Source organism: Procambarus clarkii, chromosome 82, assembly GCF_040958095.1.
Source record: "Procambarus clarkii isolate CNS0578487 chromosome 82, FALCON_Pclarkii_2.0, whole genome shotgun sequence".
Lineage (NCBI taxonomy): Eukaryota > Metazoa > Arthropoda > Malacostraca > Decapoda > Cambaridae > Procambarus > Procambarus clarkii.
This window is the reverse complement of record NC_091231.1, coordinates 5,411,257-5,423,154: the sequence shown is the minus strand read 5'-3', so window position 1 is coordinate 5,423,154 and position 11,898 is coordinate 5,411,257. Positions and strand designations below refer to the sequence as shown.

The 11,898-nt window shown below is 37.1% G+C and overlaps 1 protein-coding gene across 7 annotated transcripts; it reads left to right on the top strand.

Annotated features, from left to right (window-relative positions):
- Positions 1-1,591: 1,591 nt before the first annotated feature.
- LOC123764377 (uncharacterized) lies at positions 1,592-10,983 on the top strand. 7 transcript variants are annotated; one of them, XM_045752091.2, is made up of 4 exons: positions 1,592-1,750; positions 4,233-4,322; positions 6,834-7,259; positions 9,348-10,983. In XM_045752091.2, the coding sequence occupies exons 2-4, from the start codon at positions 4,296-4,298 to the stop codon at positions 9,489-9,491; spliced, it is 597 nt and encodes a 198-aa protein (XP_045608047.1). In that variant the 5' UTR covers positions 1,592-1,750; positions 4,233-4,295; the 3' UTR covers positions 9,492-10,983. The 7 variants fall into 7 exon arrangements, with proteins under 7 accessions (XP_045608047.1, XP_069172070.1, XP_045608052.1 ...); XM_069315969.1 differs by having other exon boundaries at positions 1,599-1,751; positions 4,239-4,322; XM_045752096.2 differs by having other exon boundaries at positions 1,615-1,806.
- The last annotated feature ends 915 nt before the right edge of the window (positions 10,984-11,898 follow it).

Genomic DNA, 11,898 nt, shown 5'->3' with positions numbered 1-11,898 from the left:
TTAAAAGGTCAAATGTAACGCAGACAAGGAGCAACGGCTTCACTGTCAGCAAGCCACAATGTACTCACCTAGTTGTGCTTGCTGGAGGGTTGAGCTTTGGCTCTTTGGTCCCGACTCTTAACTGCCAATCAACTATAGGACAGAAAACAGGAGACGCTTTTTTTACCCACTGTTATAAACCCATGGAACTCCCTACAGAAGCCTTAAATGCCAAAAGACGGCTGAATTTACAACTTCAGCTCGATAAAACCATCAGAACAAATTTATTTATTTATTTACATACAAGAGGGTATATTGGGTTTGTGAGAGTACATAGCATTGATGTTTTTAATCCTTGTAAAGCCATGGGTAATTTGTAGCAAAATTGAGAAATGTTAACAGGTACATTGCAAGAAAATTTGACTCAGATTAGTAGGTACATTATAATAAAATTTGAGGATTATCAACAGGTACATTGTAGTGTAATTTAAGGATTATTTCTAGGTATAATGTAAAATATGCGTTCAATATAATAACCATGAATAAGATGATAGCAGTGATTACAATGAAGTTGAATGGCTTAGGTACATATATTGGGGGCTTGAGTAACACAAGACACAGTGCGAGCTTAGTGCACTAGACAGGAAACTATGAGGATGAAATTAGGCACCCCCTGGTTTTATTTTTGAACATAGGGAAAACCTTTAACAAGCCGCCGACTTCCTGTTCTCATGGATCCCACTAGAGAGATAATAGACATAAGGTAAATTCAGGTAATGTATGTATTTATGTACCCTTCTTAAATTATTATTAAGTGGCCAGTTAATGAGTGAGTTAAGGGGCGAGTTAATGAGTGAATCGAGAGGCGAACCAAGGGATGAGTTAGGAGGCGACCCAAGGGGTGAGTTAGGAGGCGAACCAAGGGGTGAGTTAGGAGGCGAACCAAGGGGTGAGTTAGGAGGCGAACCAAGGGATGAGTTAGGAGGCGAACCAAAGGATGAGTTAGGATGCGAACCAAGGGACGAGTTAGGAGGCAAACCAAGGGATGAGTTAGGAGGCGAACCAAGGGATGCGTTAGGGGACGAACCAAGGAATGAGTTAGGAGGCGAACCAAGGGATGAGTTAGGAGGCGAACCAAGGGATGAGTTAGGAGGCAAACCAAGGGATGAGTTAGGAGGCGAACCAAAGGATGAGTTAGGAGGCGAACCAAGGGATGAGTTAGGAGGCAAACCAAGGGATGAGTTAGGAGGCGAACCAAGGGATGAGTTAGGAGGCGAACCAAGGGATGAGTTAGGTGAACCAAGGGATGAGTTAGGGGGCGAACCAAGGGATGAGTTAGGAGGCAAACCAAGGGATGAGTTAGGAGGCGAACCAAGGGATGACTTAGGGGGCGAACCAAGGGATGAGTTAGGAGGCGAACCAAGGGATGAGTTAGGAGGTGAACCAAGGGATGACTTAGGGGGCGGACCAAGGGATGAGTTAGGAGGCAAATCAAGGGGTGAGTTAGGTGATCCAAAGAGTGAGTTAGGAGGCGAACCAAGGGATGAGTTAGAAGGCGAATCAAGGGGTGAGTTAGGAGGACGAAAGGAGCGGTGAGTAAAGTGGTGGATTTAAGGCCTTGCACCCGTCAAGGCCAGAGAGGGAGGGTGGGAGCCGCAGTACTCTAGTGACTACTGGTGCAGGCGGCGACCACCACGGCCTCTCCCTGTAGTGTTGTAGCGGCCTCCTGTCTCTCCTCACACCTGTCTTAAGACTGTAGACAGTCGCCAGTGTGAGTAACTGGTCGGTGGAGGGTGTTAAAGCTGTTGTGTGTGTCGGGTGGATGAGGTGAGCAACAGTCAGGTGGTGGTGACTGTTGACAGCCAGCCCAGCTGATGACATCTCCGTACGTGTATAATCCACTCGGTAACGTTGGTCATAACTGTGAATTAGTGAGAGTTACTGTTCCAGCAGGCAGGAGTGGCGTGTGGTAGTGGAGACGGGTGTACAGGACGGGGTGTACAGGGCCTGGACGGGGTGTACAGGATCTGGACGGGTGCACAGGACCCGGGACCGGTCACATAGCTACAGGTTTTTCTCAGTGTTCGTTCCATTCACAATAGTGTTTCGTCCATAGGAAGTCTTTCGTACATACCTGTATTAATTTGTGTTGGCTCCTGTTCTCTTCTAAGACAACAGAGTTTCTTAAATCACTATAATTTATACTGATAGTAAGATAATGGGAATCATCATATCGCGTATTTTACCAGAATTTACTTGAGGGCCACTAACACTCGTGGCCTTTAACGACTACTTTGGGTTAAAACCAAAGCTGGGAACATTTATTTATTTATTTATTTATTTATTTATTTATTTATTTATTTATTTATTTATATATTTATATATAATGAAATACCATCTATGATATATAAGAGTGCTGCCCCTGTTCTTGCACGACCCATAGCTCTGCTGTTCAACAAATCTCTGTGTCATACTTTTCCTGATAGCCTTAAAAAAAAGCAAGAGTGACACTAGTTCATAAAGGAGGTGAGACAGCTGACATAAACAATTATAAACCAATATCAAATCTACTTATACTTTCAAAGATATTTGAAAAAAATATTTATAAACAGCTCTATTCTTACTTTGTAAAACTCAACATATTCAGTCTCTGCCAGTTTGGCTTCCATTCCCCAAAAAATACTAATGTTGCCATTATTAGTCTGCTTAATATAATCTACTCAGCCCTTGACAAAAATGAGTTCCCAATTGACCTCTTCATTGACCTGAGGAAGGCCTTGATACTGTAAGCCATAACTACCTCTTACTTAAACTTCACCACTATTGTATCCAAGGCCTTGCTCTGGACTATATTCATTTCTATCTCGGTGACAGACACCAATATGCAGCCATCAATAGCATAACATCCTCACTCTACCATTGACAATAGGGGGTGCCACATCTTGGGACTTCTCCTATTTCATACTGTATATACATAAATGATTTGCCAAATGTTTCTAACATTCTTAAACTTCTACTATTTGCTGACGATACAACCTTCATCTATTCTGACTCCAACCCACATATACTGTACTAAATAATATTGTCAACAATGAATTAAAAAAAGCCCATTCATGGATGTCAACAAACAAACTCACACTAAACATAGAAAAGATCTACTGCATTTTATTTGGTAGTAAATCATTAAATCGAATTCGACTTCAGATAGACAGTGTTAACATTAGTAATAAAAATGAGGGAATGTTCCTTGGCCTATACATAAATAAGAGACTGAACTGCAGCACCCACATACAACACATCGCCAAAGAAGTCTCAAAAACGTACAGTTTATATGCATGTTAGGCTTCTATGGACCCCTTCCCCCAGGTAGAATTACTGACCCTCCCCAGGATACAACCCCACAACAAGCTGCCTAACTCCTTGGGTAGCTACTTATTGCTAGATGCACATTATGTGCATCATAATGTCCATCTTTACAGATGCATTAGCTGATAGGAAACTTGCCCAACCATTTCTGTCCTGCCCGGGACTCGAACCCGGAATTCTTGATTGTGAGTCAAAAACGTACCTGACTTATATATATATATATATATATATATATATATATATATATATATATATATATATATATATATATATATATATATATATATATATATATATATATATATATATATATATATATATATATATATATATATATATATATATATATATATATATATATATATATATATATATATATATATATATATATATATATATATATATATATATATATATATATATATATATATATATATATATATATATATATATATATATATATATATATATATATATATATATATATATATATATATATATATATATATATATATATATATATATATATATATATATATATATATATATATATATATATATATATATATATATATATATATATATATATATATATATATATATATATATATATATATATATATATATATATATATATATATATATATATATATATATATATATATATATATATATATATATATATATATATATATATTATTTAATTATTTATTTATTTATTTATTTATTTATTTATTTATTTATATATATTTATTTATATATTTTCATGCACTTTTAAATGGTGCATCATTTCCACCTTTTGTGTGTTTGTCATTTATAACAGTGACATTTCAATGCATTGAAAGTTCTGTATGATATACAATACTGTGTATTTATCCTCTTCTCAGAACTGGCAGCAGAAAGCAAGAATAGATTGGTCATCATCACTGCAACATTTAAATTCTTGCCACATGGATCAGCCACCAAAGTACAAGCCGGTGAGTAGCTTAGGATAGAGGGACAATAACTATTGTGTACTGTAATTGTTCAAGAATCATTTATTGTACAGTACTGATTGATTGTTGCCTTTGGTTTTCTAACAGTGATGTTCTATTTTTAAGGAGGATTGTATTTGTTTGGCATTGGTAGTATTAGTACTGTCAGCATTGCTTATATTCGCCTGCTAGTACCTATTGGTGGTTACAAATCAAAGATTGTGAGATTGAGTTTTGCCTCCTGGTCTCTTATCCCTGCCATGCTTATTGCATTATTTGATGTTCAAGTTCCATGTCATATTTTTTTCTTGAAGCACTGTTAGAAGTGCTTCAAAAGCACTTCTTTCTATGCCTTCCGTTTTCTGATCACATATACAAGATACTATAATTTCTTGACTTGCTGATGTCCTCTTCTGCTTCCTTTCAATTTAAATACACTGTTCTTTGGAGCTGTAGTAATGTCAGTTTTAACCAATACTGCCTTATTACACTGATAAAAATTCTTTGATACTATTGTATAAAAAGATTGATGTCAATACTGTATTTAATACTTTTGTTAGATGCTAGAGCATATTAAAACAGTGCTTCTCATGATCTTGAAGTTAATAAGAAGTGACATAGTAAATTAGTAATGAATAAAGAAAGGGCTCCATGCTGGCTCTGCATATGCCAAAATTGGTATGGTGTGTATATGGTTCATATGATGCTAAATGACTCAAAATTCATGTTTCTAAAGACTGTTTTTATTTTGGCTAACCCTGCATGTGCATGATGTCCTTTTGATGTGGGCTTTGAGGGAAAGCTGGCCAACTGTTGCCAGCACTGAGCTCTATTAGTTTGCAAATGTTTGAGTGAAACTCTACCTGCCACTGTTTTGGCCATGTTTTCAGTTTGTCCAGGTCATCCTGTGGAGCAGCATGGGTTGGATATTTGCTTTAATTGCTATAACATAAGGCAAGAGCTAAGAATTAAGGAAACTGCATAAGGCCTATAGGGCCAATATGAAGCGGCTCCTATTTACCAGGTAGGCAGCTTGGGGAGCCACAGAGGGACTACCAGAAAGGGGTTTCATTATATGCAATACTGTACAGGGATTTATTGGGGTTCAACTTTTGAGGAGCTAAAAGTCCCTAGGTTTTGTATTCATTCTCCCTTCCTGTTTTTATAATAATAATTAATGATAATAACTTTATTAAAAATATACAGCACAGCATGATAGTGGTTGCTTATTTATTATTGCATAAAGATTTAATAAAGATTTAATTTAATAAATTAAATGCACATTTAATGAAGCCACTAGTACACAGAGAGTTTTGGGCTTACTTCAAGATAATTCAGTTAAATTGTTGATGAAATTGTTGATGAGTTTAATTGAGTAAACATTTAATACTAAAGAACAAGTAAGCTAACATACATGACTTGTTCAAGAAATTTAGTAGGATGATGTACAATATTTAGGAGAGACTCATGAAAGGCTTATACTGTGTGATTCAGTATTTAGAATTTACAATAGATGCAAAACACACAAATATCGTATTTTGTCATCTTTCAAATGTCATATGGAGAAATGCGAGTGAAATTTGTTAAATGAGGTACGATATTTCTTGCTATTCTTCCAAACTGGTTGAGAAGTTGAGCTTCTCTTATTTGAGATCGTTTGCATAGCATTTCTGCTTTTGAACCTTAGGTGGGATGTAGGCTATATGGCTCTTCCTTCTTTTCCTCCTGTGTCAGGGAAAGGTATTTAGTGTTTTAATAGCTTGTTTGAGGAGGGTCAAGGATGCCATCTTCCCTTTTGTGGCCTTGCACCATCTTGGCCAGAGTTTTTTTTTTTTTTTTTGTGGAGGCTTATTTTATTTTTCCTCCCAGTCCGTATTTGCTCACTTCCTCCTCTGGCACTATCATTGAAGTACATTTCTGGAATTGACTTGATTCTAGCAGTACATTAGTTGAGCATTCTATGATGTTTTGCATGAAGATGCATCTTTATCTCGTTTTGTTGGGGGGTTTCTGTCCCTGAGGTAGTGTATTTTACTGTCTAGAAGTTTGCCGGGCTGCATGCCCGGGAGGTAAGATAAAAGGACATCAGTGGAATATACAGGTGGTCATTTCCAGGCATTTCCAGCCACATATTTAAGAAAAAATGTGATGAACTTGATTGGCATACCAGGTATAGATGACGAGGAGGCAGTGCATAAAAGATGGATTTCACTCCTCCATAGACACCAAGAGGTAGGCATACAACCCATCCACTGATACAGCCAATTCCCCCCACCTCCCATCCCCACATTCACAACCACCACCCACACTCATTTTCAGTCGTTGCCTTTTTCCATTCTGTATTGTATATCCATATTGTATAGTACATGTACAGAGTGAGGTAAATAGACTAGTGTTATGAATATTTTTTAATGTTTGAATAATAATAATATGCTTGATTTAAGGGACTTGGGATATCTTCCACGTACCACTGAAAAACATGTCCAGTATTGTACAGTACATTTGTATTTTCAGGATCTTTATCCAAACATTGGGGCTCCATCAGCACCACCAGCAGATCCTTGTAATCTGCAAACTACTGATGAAAAGAGGCCTTTAAATTCATTTGAAGACTATAATCACCCACAAGAAGCTGGGTTATACAATCCACCATATCCTGAACCTCCACCACCATACTCACCTCCAGGTGGTGGATATAATCAGCCACCCACTGCTGGCTCGTATGCTCAGCCACCTGCCTCGTATGCTCAGCCACCTGCCTCGTATCCTCAGCCACCTGCCTCGTATGCTCAGCCTCCTCCAGCTTCAGTAATCCACACTCAACAGCCTGGAGTTGTTATAGCTACTCAGCAAGCTCCCCCTGCGACTGCAGCGTGTATCCAACCAACACAAGTTGTTGTGGTAGGAGGTCTAACCCCAGGCACTTGTAGTGTGTGTAGGGTAAGTACAGTATGACTTAACATGTATCCTTCAATAATTTGTGTTCTCTGGGAACTATCCTTGGCACCACAATCTATTCCAGACTTTCCAGTTATAGCATTAAGAGTACAGTTTCTAGGAGCAGCCTCTTGTGGCTCCCTCAAGCTATTAGTGATTCAGTGCCATACTACTAGGTGCCATCAGTCATGAAGTTCTTATTGGCCTACCAAGGACCACGAGCCAGGACCTGGTCCCCCCCTCAGAGAGGCTCAGGGAGCAGTGGCATTATGAACATCTTACATTTAAAGTTATTCATGTCATGTTATTCCCTGCCACCACCAGTGCAAGCACCCAGAAAGTCGGCAAAATTCAACTGGCTACTGCATGGTTAGAGAGATATTGCAGCCTCAAAACTGCAAAAAAGAACTACCCCAATAATGGAAACAAACTACCAAAATTTTGTGAAACTAAATTCACAAAGTTTTTGTCAAACATAATTTGGATAAGTGAGCTTACAGTACTTTATTGTAATTCACCTTGGTAGCCAACTGTCTTTTAGTGGAGAACAAAGCTAACCCAGACAATCTATCCTCGCTCATTGTATAATGAAGGTAGGACTCTGTGTTTCAACCGTCTAAAGGATTGTTGTGCAACTGTGCTGGTTATTGGTAAGGTCAGAAAAATGTGTTACAATGTGGACAGGCTAGAATAAATGGAACACATGTCATTAGTGATCATGAATGTAAGTACATTATTGATGGTCAGTTTCTCTATTCTTTATTTTGCCACATTACTAGTGCTTGTTATTTCTTTGTATGTCTTTGAACGAAAGAAACTTCTACAATTTCAGTTTGGCTGTCAATGACATCTGAGTATGTGTCTGCTAAAAATTCTAATTTGTTCACATTATGTGCATAGTCAAAAATGCTTTGGATCAGAGCACTAAACTTGGAAGCCAAATTTTTTAAATGCTCGTCTTTTTATCTGTGCTAATTATAATAAAATCTAAGAACACTGAATGGGATTCGACCATGAATTTCTTTCAAGCATCAAATATTCCTTCATTCTCTCCAATTTCATCATGGAATCCTTTTCTTTTATGTTCTCCATGTTGCTTGTATTACATATTAATATCACATTTTCAAGCTAACTTGGTTATTTCATTTTTGAATTCGTTTGATTTCAGTTTCATTCTCATAGGCCGTTCATCAGCTCCAGAATTGGCTGGTCAGGGGAGCTAGCTGTGGGCTGGGGCCAGGCCCCTTGGTGTTGTTGATCAGTATTAACGAGCTTTAAGCTTGTTTAAGTAAATTGCTTGTGCTGTGTAAATCATTTGCAGTCATTTAGCTGTTTCGAGGCTTTGTTTTCTGGGAACTTTCCTGTTGCCTGTAAAGCTGACTTTCTGAATTCTGAATTGTCACTTGCTCTCTGTGAGGATACCAAATTCTGGTTCTGGTTCCCAGTAGGCCAAGCACAACTCCAGCAACTGATGTGAATCTTTAAATGAGCAATCTTGCCATGATAGCTTCAGGGAGTTACCGGGGCTTTAACCGAATGTGACCTTTCATTACTTTCAACACTAGGGTTTTTTCTTTGCCCCAATAGACCCAAGGATATGATGGGCCAAAATTAAAAATCTGCAGCATAAGGGCTAATGTTTCATAATGGGCCACCGTTATACAGCCCAACCATCCAATGATGCTATAATCAAACTGATGGATTTGAATAATAATTTGACCATTTCTTGTTGTTTAGCCTCTTTCTTAGTTTTAGGAAAGTATAACTGTGAACATACAAAATCTGTATTATAATCTAGTGGCAGATCATTTACTGTTGACCTCAGAATAAGACACAACTTCAAATACAGGTTCAACGAATTGTACTGAGGATTTCAAGAGATAACTTGCATACAAAAATTTAACTTCATGCTTAAATTTCCATGGATGCTCATGATCTTTGGTGTATAATAATATATATTGTACATGTTTAATAATATTTTTATTTCACTTGGCACACATAACTTGCTTAAGTGGCCAGCAACCTTTTCTAGTTTACTGTCATACAGTATTTACAATATCTAAGAAAGTTTCTTCATTGTTTTTTTTTCAGAGAGGAAAAATAAAGAAGAGTCCATCTTGTTGTACATGGATCTGTTGCATATTGCTACTTCCCTGTTTTATCATCCCTGGCATCATTGCTTATTTTTGCTGCTGTCAGAAACCCAAGTGTACCCACTGTGGCTACTCTCCGTAATGCACCCATCTACTGTGGCTACTCTCCGTAATGCACCCGTCTACTGTGGCTACTCTCCGTATTGAACCTACCCATTGTGGCTGCTCTACATATTAAACCCCATCCACTGTGGTTTCTCTCCGTAATGCACTCGCCTACTTTGGGTGCTGTGTATAGCATACCTTTTATTGTCTTTTTGTCAAGGAAACAACAGTACAGCACTTTTAAAAATGTCTCATTTGGTCTTTTTTTCTTAAATTGTTAGTTTCATTAATTTTGACAGATTAAAGTCCTCCTTGGCATTTGCTACTATAGTATTACAGTTATTACCAAATAAGAAATTTATTGCATTTAATAGTCGGTGTATATAATATACTTCGTACAATGTACCTATACACACATATATTCATATATACAGGTATATACAGTGTATAAATGGGTAAAACATTCCGTGCATATTCTTACTTGAGATGTTCAGTGAGCAAGATAATGATGTAAAATAGTTGTGCAGAGTTGACATTTTGATCGTGGAATATGTATTGCCCAGATGAGTGTGAATATTTTTTATAAATATTTTAAATATTTTTAACTTGCAAAGACATTTGAAACAACTGAGTGATTCTGTGCACAGCCAGTGCCTCTGGGAAGTGAAGCTCTGAAGTGCAACAATATTAAAGATATGAATAGATAATAAGGAAGAGCATAAAGTGTTACTTTGTGCCTGAAGATTGATTTATCGGTACGTTCCAATTATGTAGTTGGGGTAGTGTGCGACACGAGTGTTTCATCCTCATATGTTCTTGAGTGAATGGGTAAGGGTTTGAAATACTATTTCAAAATATTGATGTATATTAAAATTTATTTTAATAAAATAAATATATATAATTAAAGCCATCAGGTTTTAAATTAGACACTGTATTGTGATTAATAGAAGTTAGTCAGCCTGTCGAAGCCTAGGACACAAGTGTGCACATCCTGCACAGTGTAAGGTACGGAAAGAATGTTTTACTGCATTTAATCTTGGATCTACATTTGTATTTTTTCTTTGTATTGCAAAAAAATTTTCACTTGTGGCAGTTATTCCGAACACACACATTCTAGTGTAAGACAAGATATAGAAATTTATTGAAATTTGACTGTGATATCTGCATTTTTTATTGTAATTGTACTCATACTCCTGGTGACTAATTAGTACAGTTGAGCACAAGAAAATGCATTCCATTTATTTATGTAGGACTCAAGTGATTCTTATTACATTACTTTTTATACATTGAAGTGCAATGTTGATGAAGCATGGTACCTAATTAGACAGTGTGTCGTTAGTGTAACTTTAAAAAAAAATTTTTTTATAACTTATAAGTAGATGAAGTTGTTTCATTCAATATTGACAGTCATTTTGAGATTTATTTGGTGTTGGATAATTAATTTTTTAAAATAAAAAATGTTGCATGATATATATTTTGTATTAATAACTTGTATACTGTATGTTTAAATAAAAATAGAAAGCATACAATTTATTAATTTCTTTGGAAAAGGAGGCACAGGTAGGATTTTCCTCAATTTACCATATGCTGTTATAGATGGCATTGTGAACTAGAAGGATCACTGAAAAAAATGTGGTTTTGAAATACTTTTAAGCTCTTATTTTTACCTGTTTGGAGTTTCGCTATTACAAACCAGGTTCATACTTATGTGGAGGGTGGTTAAATTTATAAGTGGAAACATGTAGACTTGAATTAAGAATTTTGTATGAATGTTAACACGAACAGCCAGGCTTGTTCACTTAGTACTCGGTAGGCTATGTTGAGTGTTTTTGGGCACATGTCAATCTTTCCCAGCGGCCTTGCAGTCAGGGAAATGGCGCTATGTACAATGGGGAAACAACTTTACCTGGGTTTTCTTGGTGTCACCCTGTGGCTCCCTGAGTATTGAACCAGAGCCAGAACCTGGCTCCCTCACAGAGGCACAGGGAGTTATAATCTGCCACCCCACTAGATAAAGCATTTACAAACAACTGAAACTGCAAAACATCCAAACTGCATTGTCCCACTTAGTCGTGCACACCTTGTGGATTGGCCCAATTTTCAGGACGATTGTATGTCTTGCTTTACTAACATCTGACGACAAAATCCTTGGTGAATCTGATGCCTTTAATATTACTCACCTTATATGTTTTTGTTCTCATATTGCCATCCTTAGTGATATTTAGCACCTTTTGGTATATCCAGCAACACTGGTGCTACATAATCTCCCTGGCTTGGTGCCTTCTTTTGATAATTACTTAAACCCTCCATCCATCAGCAACCCAGGTAACTCCACCCAACCAACAGGGTAAACATGCTCTGGTCTTGTTCAAATCACAAGTCTGTTGGTAACTAAGGACTTGAGAGCTCCCCTATTAACTGTCATCTTCCCAGAAGCACTTTCA